The sequence below is a fragment of the Hoplias malabaricus genome, chromosome 4 (assembly GCF_029633855.1).
Source record: "Hoplias malabaricus isolate fHopMal1 chromosome 4, fHopMal1.hap1, whole genome shotgun sequence".
Classification (NCBI taxonomy): domain Eukaryota; kingdom Metazoa; phylum Chordata; class Actinopteri; order Characiformes; family Erythrinidae; genus Hoplias; species Hoplias malabaricus.
The window spans coordinates 22,201,792-22,214,931 of record NC_089803.1 but is presented as its reverse complement, the minus strand read 5'-3'; the positions used below and the strand labels follow the sequence as shown (position 1 = coordinate 22,214,931).

The 13,140-nt window shown below is 39.9% G+C and overlaps 1 protein-coding gene across 1 annotated transcript in view; it reads left to right on the top strand.

Annotated features, from left to right (window-relative positions):
* The window catches only part of gfra4b (GDNF family receptor alpha 4b), a 73,989-nt gene extending 64,342 nt beyond the window's left edge, over window positions 1-9,647 (top strand). Inside the window, exons 7-8 of the mRNA XM_066668919.1 lie at window positions 4,287-4,450; window positions 7,988-9,647. Of these exons, the coding sequence (XP_066525016.1) occupies window positions 4,287-4,450; window positions 7,988-8,128 (305 nt within the window). The 3' untranslated portion in view covers window positions 8,129-9,647. The remainder of the gene's footprint in view (window positions 1-4,286; window positions 4,451-7,987) is intronic.
* The last annotated feature ends 3,493 nt before the right edge of the window (window positions 9,648-13,140 follow it).

Genomic DNA, 13,140 nt, shown 5'->3' with positions numbered 1-13,140 from the left:
CAACTGATATCGTGGATGTCTCAGAAAATAGTGCCTTGCTCCCTATTGTCTACATAGGGGGCCCATTATATTAAAAAATATATATATAGTCACTACAGTTAGACACCTGTATTCTTCCAGCTGAACTTACTCGAGTGACATTGAGTTATTTGAATAAATAACACAAACTGAAATGTAATCTGTGTTTTTTAGTTAGTGTCGCAGTCACACAGCTTCAGGGACCTGGAGGTTATAGGTATAAGTCCCGCTCCGGGTGACTGTCTGTGAGGAGTTTGATGTGTTCTCCCCGTGTCCACGTGGGTTTCCTCCAGGTGCTCCAGTTTCCTCCCACAGTCCAAAAACACACGTTGGCAGGTGGATTGGTGACTCAAAAGTGTGTCACCCTGTGAAGGACTGGTGCCCTCTCCAGGGTGTATTCCCACCTTGCGCCCAGTGATTCCGGGTAGGCTCTGGCCCCACTGTGACCCTGAATTGGATAAGCGGTTTGAAACAATGAATCAATGAATAAATGCTTCATCCTGGATTAGAATGCTAACTGTCCAGATCTATTATGTCAGCTAACAGCTGCACATGCTGGCTACGTATCTGATTAAAATGGGAGGGTGAACTTATAACCAGTCATGCTGTCCTTGGATGGCTTTTTATTCATTCATTATCTGTTAGCGCTTATCCAGTTCAGGGTCACGGTGGGTCCAGAGCCTACCTGGAATCATTAGGTGCAAGGTGGGAATACACCCTGGAGGGGGTGCCAGTCCTTCACAGGGCAATACAGACACACACATGGACAATTTCGAGTTGCCAATCCACCTACCAACGTGTGTTTTTGGACTGTGGGAGGAAACCGGAGCACCCAGAGGAAACCCACACAGACACAGAGAGAATACACCAACTCCTCACAGACAGTCACCCAGAGCGGGAATCGAACCCACAACCTCCAGGTCCCTGGAGCTGTGTGACTGCGACACTACCTGCTGCACCACCGTGCCACCCCTGGATGGCTTTTTAAATGGTGAAAAATATTCTTTAGTGTCAAATTTGAGAGAATAAGAGAAATGTGACAAATTGTCATTAACAGCACCAACTATTGCAATTTGAAAAATGAAAGGGTTAACAGTTCTAGTAATTACATTTCAGTAGTGGAAAATAATACAAATGTAATACACCTTGATTTGTAAGAGTTAAAAAAAAAACATCTAATCTGTCTTTTGTGTCTTGTGCACAGCGTTTTGTTGAAGCAGCGAAGAAAAAAAAAACACTTTCTTTCTGCGGGTTTGGTGCATGGAAATAATCCGTGCCATTAATCTCTGTAACAGAGTCAATGTATGCATTTATCAACATAGCATGATGAGTTATATGAATTCTGGAGAGGAGCTTCGTTCTTTCTTCTCTCTCTCTCTCTCTCTCTCTCTCTCTCTCTCTCTTTCTCTCTTTGCCTCACACTTTGTTCCTACCTCTCTCCTGTATCTGTCATTCTCTCTGTTTTTCCCCTTCTCTTGTCTTGCATTGTACAATAGCATGTCAGGCCAGAGATGAGGAGGCTGCCCATGAGCCATTGTGGCTAGTATCTGAGGAAGCACACTGCAAAGCAAATAATTCTTTCAATAGTTTTTTTTCCATTCTGTCCTCCCTCAGGCCCTTGGTGTGCATCACCGAGTCAGTGAGTCCATTAACATGTACAAAATAATCTTTGGCAATATTTGGCAATTCATCCAAACACAGGCCAATAATCCAGTTTCTTTTTAATACATGACACATGCACCTCTAGTTTCTTTGCAAACCACATGAAACTTATGATATTATAATATTTTCAAGCCTAAGAAATGAATTTTTATAATATGTTGGTTCGTGTGTATTATTGGAACTCCCACCTCCTTTGTGTAACAAATCCTGCCTCTTATTTACCGTTCCTATGACAATCAACTTTCCAGCTCAGTGTACATGGTGCTACATAAATAAAAGCTTTTTAGCTCAAAGAAAAAAAGTGTAGTGTCAACAGAGGGGTACATTCAGAAAAAAAAATGATTCACAAACAAGTTATACAATGCAGGCATCTGTGAATTGACACAATATGAGAGCTTTAAATGAAGATTAATGTTTACTTTATTCAAACCTGGGAAAAATTTTAACCCCTTAAAATGGCAGGTTTCCATGTGTAAACAGGAGGAGGTAGGGGTAACGTAAGTTGCCTCTTCAGATGAGTTAATGCTGATGCTGGCACTAAATGTACAGAGAAGACTGTGTCATCGTGTAAACAATTTTTTTTTTTACCAACAGCATTTTATCTCAAATGTAAGTCCTCTACAATAATTTTAGTCTAATTAAGATGTGGCCATTAGAGGTGACTGTGATTGGCTGGAAGAGTTGTACAGTGCAGCTACAGGTAGTATCCATACCACACATCCAGTGTCTCAGGTCTTAGGCCCCATCTTCACCTTTTCTCTCTGTGAGGAGTTTGGTGTGTTTTCTGAGTGGGTATTGTCCGGTTGCACCGGCTTCCTCCCACAATCCAGAAACACATGCTGGTTGGTGAATTGGCTGTGCAAAATGTTCCACAGGTGTGAGTATCTGAGTGACTGTTTCAGTGTGCGATGCCCTGTGATAATCTTGTTTGCTGTCCAGGGTTTGTTCCTGCCTTATAATCTTATCCAGGTGGGCTCCAGACACACTGCAACCATGATCAGAATGAAGGATCAGGTGTACATTACCTCCAGTGGTTAAACAATTTATCCTTTTCAATTCATTGTATGATTGGACTTGTGTATAGAACCTGAATTCCAGGGTCACTTACATATCAGAGTACAGATAAAGGCACCTATATACTACAGGCAAGCTTACAGTCAAGTGCATTGAAATGATGTGAAAATGTGAAATGAATGCTCAGTGCAATTATAAAACAACATCAGCTACTTAAGTCATTAGCTATTCAAAGTGGATTTGATACCTAGCAGAGAGGTATTTTCTTGTGATATAAATTCAGTTTAGCGATATTCACTATTCATTGACTATTTTCTCCTTGAGCCTTTTTAGGGCACTAGATTTATGCATATCTTCACCTGTCAATTCAATTCATCTCCATGTTTCTTATCAAAATGTTTGGAACAATCTCAGCTCTCTCTGTAACAAGTGACTTAAGGCACTACTAATCTGATCTTAAAGATGAACATTTGAAGTTAAATTTGAGAAATTCTTCACATGTCTTTTAAAACCATATTTTTATTCATGGGAATCCATCCCTCCAAAGAGGGTTAACTTTGCAAGTCAAACAATCTGGTAAACTTAGGAGGAAAACTGCATGCATGGAAAAACAATCAGCTTGGAACATTTATTTTGACAACAGGACATGATAGCAGTGATTTCTGAAACCAGCTTTGATGTGCAATTTCTAATAAGGACAAAATGACTTTAGTGGTAGCTTTGAACAATACCATTACAATTATTCATAAATTATCCAAAAATGTTTTTTTTTAGAAATCCAATGATAGATTTAAAGCATGGACTGACAACAGAAACATATTGAAATGTCAGCCAAAATTGCCAAAAGTAAGTAAACTGAAACACAAAGCTGTGTAGATGTGGTTTATTTAAGTCACGTGCAAATGATGTAAAGGTTTGAAATTCAGTGCTTTTCAGAATGCTCTTACATGACTTGAATAATCTGGTAACTGCCAACATCAGATAATGAGCACACTATTAATGTGCCTTTAAAAGTCTTATTATAGCCTAGCACCCTCCTCGCCATCCCTCACATACTTCTCCATCTTTACCCCAGCTGAGGCATGCACAGCCTTTTTTTATCTGGATTATCAACAAGGATTCATCCTTATTACCCACTGATTATCGACTCTTGTGTTTTAGCCGGGACCCTGTTCAAACACAGATCCATCTCTCTAAGCCGAGGAACCCATGTGCAGCTCTCTGAAGTGAGGGACATGTGTGAAGGAGTGTGAGGATGGTGAGGGCTGTTTGGTTGAGCCACTGGTGAGGGTGAGCTAATGAGAGGAAGTGGAGAGATGTGCAGGTGCAGCTGAAAGACCTGAGAGGAATACTGAACACTCGTATTTTCCCTATTCAAGCCACAGCGAGAAAAAAAAAAAGAAAGAACCCTGAAAAAAGCCCACAGTGGCCCACCCCGGCCATGAATTCAAATTTCCGTCTGATAAAAGGAGCAAGGAGGCGAGCATGAAGGGTGCTCTACGGCACAGCGGGCCAATTTTCTGTCCCTATCCCCGAAATGCCTCCACTCGCAGCTCTGACTGGTGGAACTCTTGTCTTCTCTCATTGAACAGGGAACGCTCTCCTGACATTTGGGAACGGAATGGACCTCACGCCCACTCCCAGCCAATCCCAGCGTCTAAGCCCTGTGACGGACTCAAAGGCACGCCGCACCACTCCCGGCCCCGTAGCCATGGAAACGGAACAGAACGTCGCCAGCCCAGCCATACCCACACAGGTGAGGGTTACAGAACGAGGGGAAATTGAGAAATTGGAGCGCTCGCAGCTGCTCTCAACACACTCTGGCCCTACAACAAAAGAGCATCACACACTTTCACTGGCACGGATCAGCTGTTGATATCCAAAAAGTACAGCAGATTCTCTTGGAACTCAGTTGTTCCACTGATACCTGCTCTAAAGCTCCTGTCGCCTAATGCTATTCCCCACCAAATATGTTACACATACATTGATCAGCTAATGCATTAACAAGACCTCCTTATTCCAACACTCGTTGTCCATATAATTGCACTTTGTTCTGTAATTTAACACTGTAGTCAATCTGTCGCTCTGCATACTTACTGTTAGCCCCATTTCACTCCTTCAATGGTTTAGGACCCCCACAGAACCCCCACAAGGCAGGTTTGATTTGGGTGGTGGGTTATTCACAGCGCTGACATGTGGTGTGTTGGTGTGTGTTGCGCTTACACAAATGGATCAGACACAGCAGTGCTGGTAGAGTTTTAAACACTTACATCACTGTTGGCTTGAAAAGAGTCAACCAACTAAAAATATCCAGCCCACTGCATTTTATGACCACTGATGAAAGATTAGAGGATAACAATTTTCAAAAAAAAAACTATACAGTAACAAATGACACACTGCCTGCAAGTTAGACAATCAAAATAGGGGTTCTCTAATACTGTGGTCAGTGGGTGCACTGCTCATCCACTCATTGCAGCATTTCTCCACCTGCTAAAGGTATTGAATGGTGTGCAATCACTTTAGAATGCATTTAAGCTGCTCCACAGTCAGATGCTGAGTGGAAATAAACCGTTCTAGACCACATATGGCATTAAACATAGGAAGCTTCAGCTCAATTACCACTGATGGTAAATTATGGGTAATTCTAGATAATTGTATGAAAGAGTTCTCTGCATAGAGTTCAAATGTGTACCACATGAATGTACTACATTAAATTACATTATTGGAGGCGGCATGGTGGTGCAGCAGGTAGTGTCGCAGTCACACAGCTCCAGGGATCTGGAGGTTGTGGGTTTAAGTCCCGCTCCGGGTGACTGTCTGTGAGGAGTTTGGTGTGATCTCCCTGTGTCCGTGGGGTTTCCTCCGGGTGCTCTGGTTTCCTCCCATGGTCTAAAAACACATGGTAGGTGGATTGGCGACTCAAATGTGTGTATGTGAGTGTGTATCGCCCTGTGAAGGACTGGCGTCCCCTCCAGGGTGTGTTCCTGCCTTGCGCCCAGTGATTCCAGGTAGGTTCTGGACCCAACGCGACCCTGAACTGGATAAGCGCTTATAGATAATGAATGAATGAATAAATAAATTACATTAATGGCTATCACAGGGTCAGAATAATACCTGATAATTATGATCAATCCCTGATCTCTTTTTATTACGATCATTTCCTGATTTTTATTTCTGTCATGTCCATGTGAATAAAATATGGTACATCAATATTTATTGTCAAACATAAACTGAAAGACAGCCTTGTGTTGCTATATTTTATTCATGCACACATATTTATTCATGTGGACCTTTTGAAGTTAGTTCACTGCTTTATTTTCCAGTGTACATACATAAAGTATATATATATACACGTATATAATCTCTCAAAAATGTTCATGGCAATAAATCTTTTTGCATACCTTTTTTTCTTCTTTCTAATGTATTAAGAACAGCAGCTTGAGGCAGGCTTATAGAAATCTGAGTCATAGTCATAGAATAAAGGGCATATCACAGACACAAATCTTCTTTCTATGAATTACAACATCGGGTATTTCAGTAAATTAAAGAATGGCACAAAATGTGCAAGGATGAGTTTAACACTTAGTTTTACCTATACGCTAATCAATCATTGTGGCAACAAATGCAGTATGGGTTTGTGAATAAGGAGTAAATATAACTAGCTGATCATTAAGTGCTGATCTGTGCATGGTAATGGTAAACCAAGTTACCATGATGATAGCCACCAGTGACTCATTTATTGCCAGTGTCAAAACTATAGCAAGATATTTGTATTCACACACACTAATATTCTTTTATGTTTATATTGTATATTATTTTCAACAATAATATCTCATTTACTGTACCTAACATAGCATAGATGAGACTGTTCTTGAGGCATGGCAGTTGGCCTATGCTCTGAATGTTCATAGCCCTACTTCATTAGGAACATAGTCATATTGTCCATTTTACCATACAGGAGCTCTTTGTAGTTCTACTATTATAGACAGTAGTCCATATGTTTCTCTGCATACTTTATCATCTTCATTTCACCCTGCTCTTCAATGGTCAGGACCTCCACAGGTATGCAGGTATGATTTGGGTGGTGGATCATTCTCAGCCCTGCAATGACACTGATGTGGTGTGTGTTAGTGTGTATTGTGCTGGTAAGATTGGATCAGACACAGCAGTGCTAGTGGAGTTTTTAAACCCTTCGGTGTCACTGCTGGACTGAGTATAGTCCACCAACCAAAAATATTTAGCCCACCGTGTCCGGTGGGTAGGATCCTGGGTCCACTGAAGAAGGACAAGAAGACGACCGACTCAAAATGTGCAGCAAATGACGAGCTACTCTTTGACTTTACATCTACATGGTGGACTAACAAGGTACATGTGTCTACATAGCAAATTCACCAGTTTTAAATCAACACTATTAGTGTTAACACTGAGAGTGTTAAATTATTACACTAATAGTGTTGATTTAACACTGGTGAATTTGCTGTGTAGGAGTGTGAACAGTGAATGGACACAGTGTTTAAAAACTTGAAGAGCACTGATGTGTCTGATCCACTTGTACCAGTTCAACACACACTAACACTACGACCATGTCAGTGTCACTTCAGCACTGAAGATGACCCACCACCCAAATCATACCTGCCCTGTGGGGGTCCTGTGGGGGTCCATTAAAGAACTGGGTGAAAAGGGAATAATAAATATGCAGAGAAACAGGCAGACTATTCTCTGTAATTGTAGAACTAAGTGCTCCTGCATGGAAAGCTGATAAAATGTACAATGAGTATACATACATGATAGCTGTTCCTAATCCAGTGATGGTTCAGTGTGGATTAATCAGTTTTGTTGTCAAATTTAAAGATGAAAATATGCTAAGAGTATTACAATATGTTGTTTTGAATGAGAACACCATAGTCTTTCAAATGCACACATAGCTATAGGTTACTTGCACATTATATTTACTCAACCATGTTGACAAGTGAACTGACAATTGAAACAAGCAGTCCTGATTGCACATGTTCACATTAACTGAGCAGGCACTTGCCTCTACTTTAATTGGAGTTCCTAGACAGAACAGTCTTTCCATCTGTGCTTGAAACCTTTGGGAGATACATTTTCTGCTTCATAAAGCTCCATACTGCAAGTGCAATGTTTGAAATCAATTAAAGTTGCACACTTACTTACGTGCCATCACCAATTATGCAATGCAAATGAAATTAAATCGTAAACTGAAATATAAGGTCGGCATATGGTTATAAAATTTTAATAGCCTATTTGTCTTTTTTGTTTGTTTGTTTCTCAGAACACAGAGAATGAAAGACTTTGGGGTGACTCCACCATTCCCTTCAGCACACACCCTAACTCGGCTGCTGTGAGCATTCACGTGTGTGTGCCAGTGCTCACCTGCCTCCTCTTTGTTCTCCTGCTCATCTCTGAGCAGTGAAAGTGCAGAAGGATGTCTGGGTGGTCTCCTAGAAAGAGCCTGGGACAATGGACCAACTGTGCCAATATTTTTATATTCCAGAGTGTGGAAAAAAACAACCCTTCGACAGCCCAATGTTTTCTGACATCCAACTCATCATGTAATCATGTGTGTTTCTGTGGAACTATGAAGACGCCTTCAAAAGCAGCTGTCAGGACTGGACTCAGCAAGGCTATGGCATTTAATTCATGGATAAGATGTATGGTTTTGATATGGCTTGAAGGCTATTGGGAATATATCATGCTTGTACATATGTACATACCATAAAGCAGAGTCAATATCAAGAGTTTATTGTACGTGAACAGCTCAGCATCAGGTCGATGGAGGACCACTGAAAAGAAGTTGAAGCCTGTTGTGTTCTGAGATCCAAATTACTGGTCAAAGCTCTGAAATCAGAGCCTGATGAAATGTGTGGGGGATAGAATCGAAGCCTTGTTTTTCTTTTATAGCTCCTCATGCATCACTTCAAGCGTTCGGAGGTGCCCCGGGAGGAAATGGGGATTTAATATTGTTCTGTTCAAGTTGACTGAGGAGAAAGACCAAGGCTGTTTCTGATCAATACAGGGACGGCAGAGCCTCTGGGTAGAGGTAAACAATACGTCTCCCAAAGCTTGAACCAATAATCTGGATGAATACCAGTTTCTAGATCATTCCCAGGTACGCTGTGTGTTCTCTGGAAGAAGGCTTGCCCTCACTCTCATTTTCTTCACCCTGCTGAGCAGCAGTCATAAACTCATTTGCAGAACGCTGCTCCACTCTTGTTCAATGGACCATACAGAGACTGGTTTCTCACTGAAAACAGTGTACCTTGTTCTGCAGTGATTTTTGCATACAATGACATAGTCTACCAAAAGATTCTCAGTCTGTTACTAGACAGCTTTGTGTTCTCCTTTCTCCAGCCCAAGGCCAATTATATGATAAGTTAAATTAGCTGTGTTCCAGCAAGGAAACACTGAATTGTTTATGGCAATTGTACAACAAGTCTAGGGTCAAAGATCTCTGTTCTTAAACAGTCATATGCAAAAGTTGGTCCAATTATTATTATTATTATTATTATTATTATTATTATTATAAGGATATGTTAATTACAGAGAACAGAACCCTGCACATTTTAATACAGTTCTTCTTATGTACTGAATTTAGTAAAGTGCCCAAAAAGACTTCTTTGGAGCAATGCTATAGAACAGGGGTCACAAACTTGACTGCCGAGGGCCAGTGTGGCTGTAGGCTTTCATTCCAAGCAAACAGGAGCACAATTCATAAAACCAATCAATGACTGAGACTGAGACCAACTGATTAAACAAGAGGAATAAGGCGTGCTCCTGCTGGACTGGAATGAAAACCACACTGAACCTGTGTTATTAACCCCTGCCAGGAGGATCAGTTTAGGGTTCCTAAAGAACTTTTCAAAAGACGGTTCTTTTTGAGTTAAAAAAACAAAAACAAACATGTTATATACAACCACAACCATGAACTTGATAAGCGGTTACAAACAATGAATGAATAAATGAATGTTATATACAGTTGCTATATCAATTATATCTAAAAAAAAATAATAAAAGTCAAGAGATCACCCTTTTATTTATTTTAAATCAAAATAATAATTAAAAGTGACGTTGATTATTTTAATCAAAATAAAACACTTTTTTACAAGTTGCTGCTCTCCAGTTGGTTTCCATGCTCAAAACCTGTCTAAAGTTTTTATGAAGCCCCAGTGTCAGCAAGTGTCAAAAACAGTCTTGTTCCTGTAAGCTAGGCTTTCTCTCTCCACTCACAGACCAAAAATTTCATTCTGGAGGCTTTTAAACAACAGAGAGAACTCCAAACATTGAAAAGCATGAACCAAGATGAGGATATTGCTCTATTTCTGCTCCGTAGGTGGGTAATATTGTATTATTTTTGCTGTAAATTGAACTAATTCTAAATTCGGGAGAGCACTAACTGCATGAAAGTAAACAAAGTCCTAAAATGTTAAACAACTCGAGTTACGTGGTAATTCAAACTGTACAAGTTAAACTGTACCAACAACATTAATTTTGTTCGCTCAGATATACTGTTCCACCTTAAAAGATGCTCCGCTTCTGAACATAAACAAACCAGAGAATAGTGTTTCCCCACAATCACAGAAGTGGGAGCATTGTTAACGAACATAAAATAAACTCTTTGAGAAGCAGGAGAAAGTCAAAAGAAAATGTTTCTGTCCATTTCTCCATTGTATGAAGCCAATTCAATGCCACGGTGGATGTGTAGATGCCAAACCCATACACTTGGGTTGAACTGTTGATTTTGATGGTGGATGAAGTAAAAGAACGAGGGCTCTCTGAATTTTGCATAGTACTGTTCGCCAGAAGCTGGTTGAGAAGCTTTAATTTTAAGAGTGACACTGTAAAATATTCAGTGCTGAATCACCTCTCCCTGAAGTGAATTAACTTTTGTGGTGTTTAATTAGCACTCACTGCATTCTAAGGAGGAGATTAATTAATTGAACACTGGTGACATCATTATCTCCAAGCAGTATTACATTGTTCCTATATGATTGGGCAAGCTCAGCTTTGATTTGTATCTCATGTGGATTCCTCTCCTGACGTTAATATCTTCATGTGTAGAACTGTTTGCACTGCCTGTGAAACCTGAAGGTGGCTGTTATCGCAGGTGGAAAGCGGAATGGGGATAGAATGGACACGTACAGGTTGTGACCTCTCCGCTGGTGAGACTCCCCCTCACTGCCCCCAGCCAAAGGCTGTGAATCTCATTCAGAAAGACTATAAAATCCATCTCAGTTGCTGCCAATAAAAGATGCTGGTTCATTTAAAGCCTTGTTGCTTTTCTTTCGTAATTTGGAAACATGGACACCATGGAACTGGACCATTCTCCCAGTGAAGCTTCAGTAACCACCAGTCAGAAACAACATGTTTAATGCCAGCTGGTGAGGAGAGGGAGTTTTTTCCAGGAAAGAAAATAAGCTGCCGCAGATCATCAGACATGGGACATGTTCAGTACTAGATAAATCATGTACAGCTACAGCCGGGGAGAAATCCTCACCAGCCATGAAAACGAAGTTAGGCCTTGCTAAATCAAAAATCACATTCACAGATGTTCATTGTTAAATAGGCGAGTAAGGAACAAAATCAATTTTATACTGTGACATTTTGTTGTAAAAAATTGCACTTAATTTCATGAGCAGAGTTTTTTTCCTTGTCTGACTGACAAACAGGAATTATTTTAGTTCTCTCAGAGAAGAAAGGAGGCCCAGAGTGTCAAAGCACAAATGGAGTAAACAAAAAAACGTACAACTTTAGAAGAGAATACAAAAATATGACAAGCTAAGCACAAAAATAAAGTGTTTTCTAACAGTGGTGTGGTTCTCTTTTCTCACCTAATGCTGATACAGTCCCTTTATTTGCTTTTCTCTTTTTGCTAAAGTTTTCTGTCTTTTTTCACACTTAATATTGTCATGTTCTCATCTTTTGATTAAAAAAATCTTTTTTAATGTTGTAGTGATTTGTTCTTGTCAAGCTCTTGTCTTTTTATTTATTATTGAGTTTTTGCCCTTTAATATTATTTGTTAGAGTTTGTATGTTATGTTCATGCATTCAAATGTTTTATTATTGTGTTCCCTTTTTAATCTGGTTGTGTTCTCATTTTTTGCATGTGTTCTCTATTTTGTTGTGCTATTCTTCACTTTATATTGTACCATTCTTTCTTTATGTGTTCATGTTTAACGTTGTAGTCTCCTATATTGTGTGTTCTCACATAATATTGTTGTGCTCCTTAGTTTGTTTTTCTGTGTTCTCACTTCATGGGGTGATTTTATTGTTTACTGTTCTCACTTAAGGTTGTACCCCCCTCCTCTTTTGCTTGCTTTAAAATGGTACCGTGTTTGGACTCTCTGGGCCCCCTGTGGAGAAGTATTTAGATATGTATGCGATTCAAACTCTGCCATTGTGCCTTTGAGGAAGTTCTGAATGGTCCTCATTCTTAAAGAGCTTTAGTACGTGCTGACTTAGTTGTTTACAAAGTCTTAAATTAAAGTCTTAAATTAACTTCACCAACTTAAAACATCAACTTAATTGCCGTGGTGCTTCTGGTTGTTTTTGTGGACACTGAGAGCTCTGGGCTCCTCTTGATTCCTGTTTGATTTGTGTTAAGCGCCTCTTTAGAAAGAATAGAAAAAGATGTGTTTGCTCAGCAGTGGACGCCCAAAGTGAGGGGGAGGCTTAAAAACAGTCACCTGCTGCCTCTCTGTTGTGTTTCCCAATTATCCCCAACTTTAGCATCCAGACAATGTGCGCTTATTACCACAAACCCAGGCTTTCTTCCCAGCAATGAGGCAGCATTGAGTTACAAACCTCTCTGTCAATAGTGTTGATTAGATTTTGGAGACAGATATGGATTTTTAAAAGACACTTTCAGAGGATATTAATAACATTTTGAAAATACACAATTTGTTTTTAAAAATACTCTTTTCTAGTCATAGAAAGTTTAGTTTTTAACATTTAAAATCCATAAGAGTGATAACAGTTATTTGAGATATCAGATTTGATAGTGTTTAACTTCTCGTCTTTCAAAAAAAACAAACAGGTGAAATGTTTGAATCAGACACAATGCAATTGTTTAAGTGCAATTGTTGAGAACGGCAGGTAAGCCCTGGTCTGAAAACCATATTCACTCTATTGGACACACCAGTGTCCCGTAATTAGAAATCGAACATGAGGAAAAGTCATTACAAAGTCCAAATGTTGACAGCTATGAAATGCATTACATTGTGTTGCGTGAAACAGAGGCTGTGTTTAAAGTGTTATGAGTTGGCACCAAGTGCTACTTCCCACTCGGAGTGATATGAGCTCTGTTTCCTGGTCACTCGCAAATGAACCCTCCCTCCATTCCCCTTCTGCAACCAACTCATTTCACATGGGATCTTGGATCTGTGGCAAAATAAACTCAACATAATCACGATGTAGGGAAAAATCAAT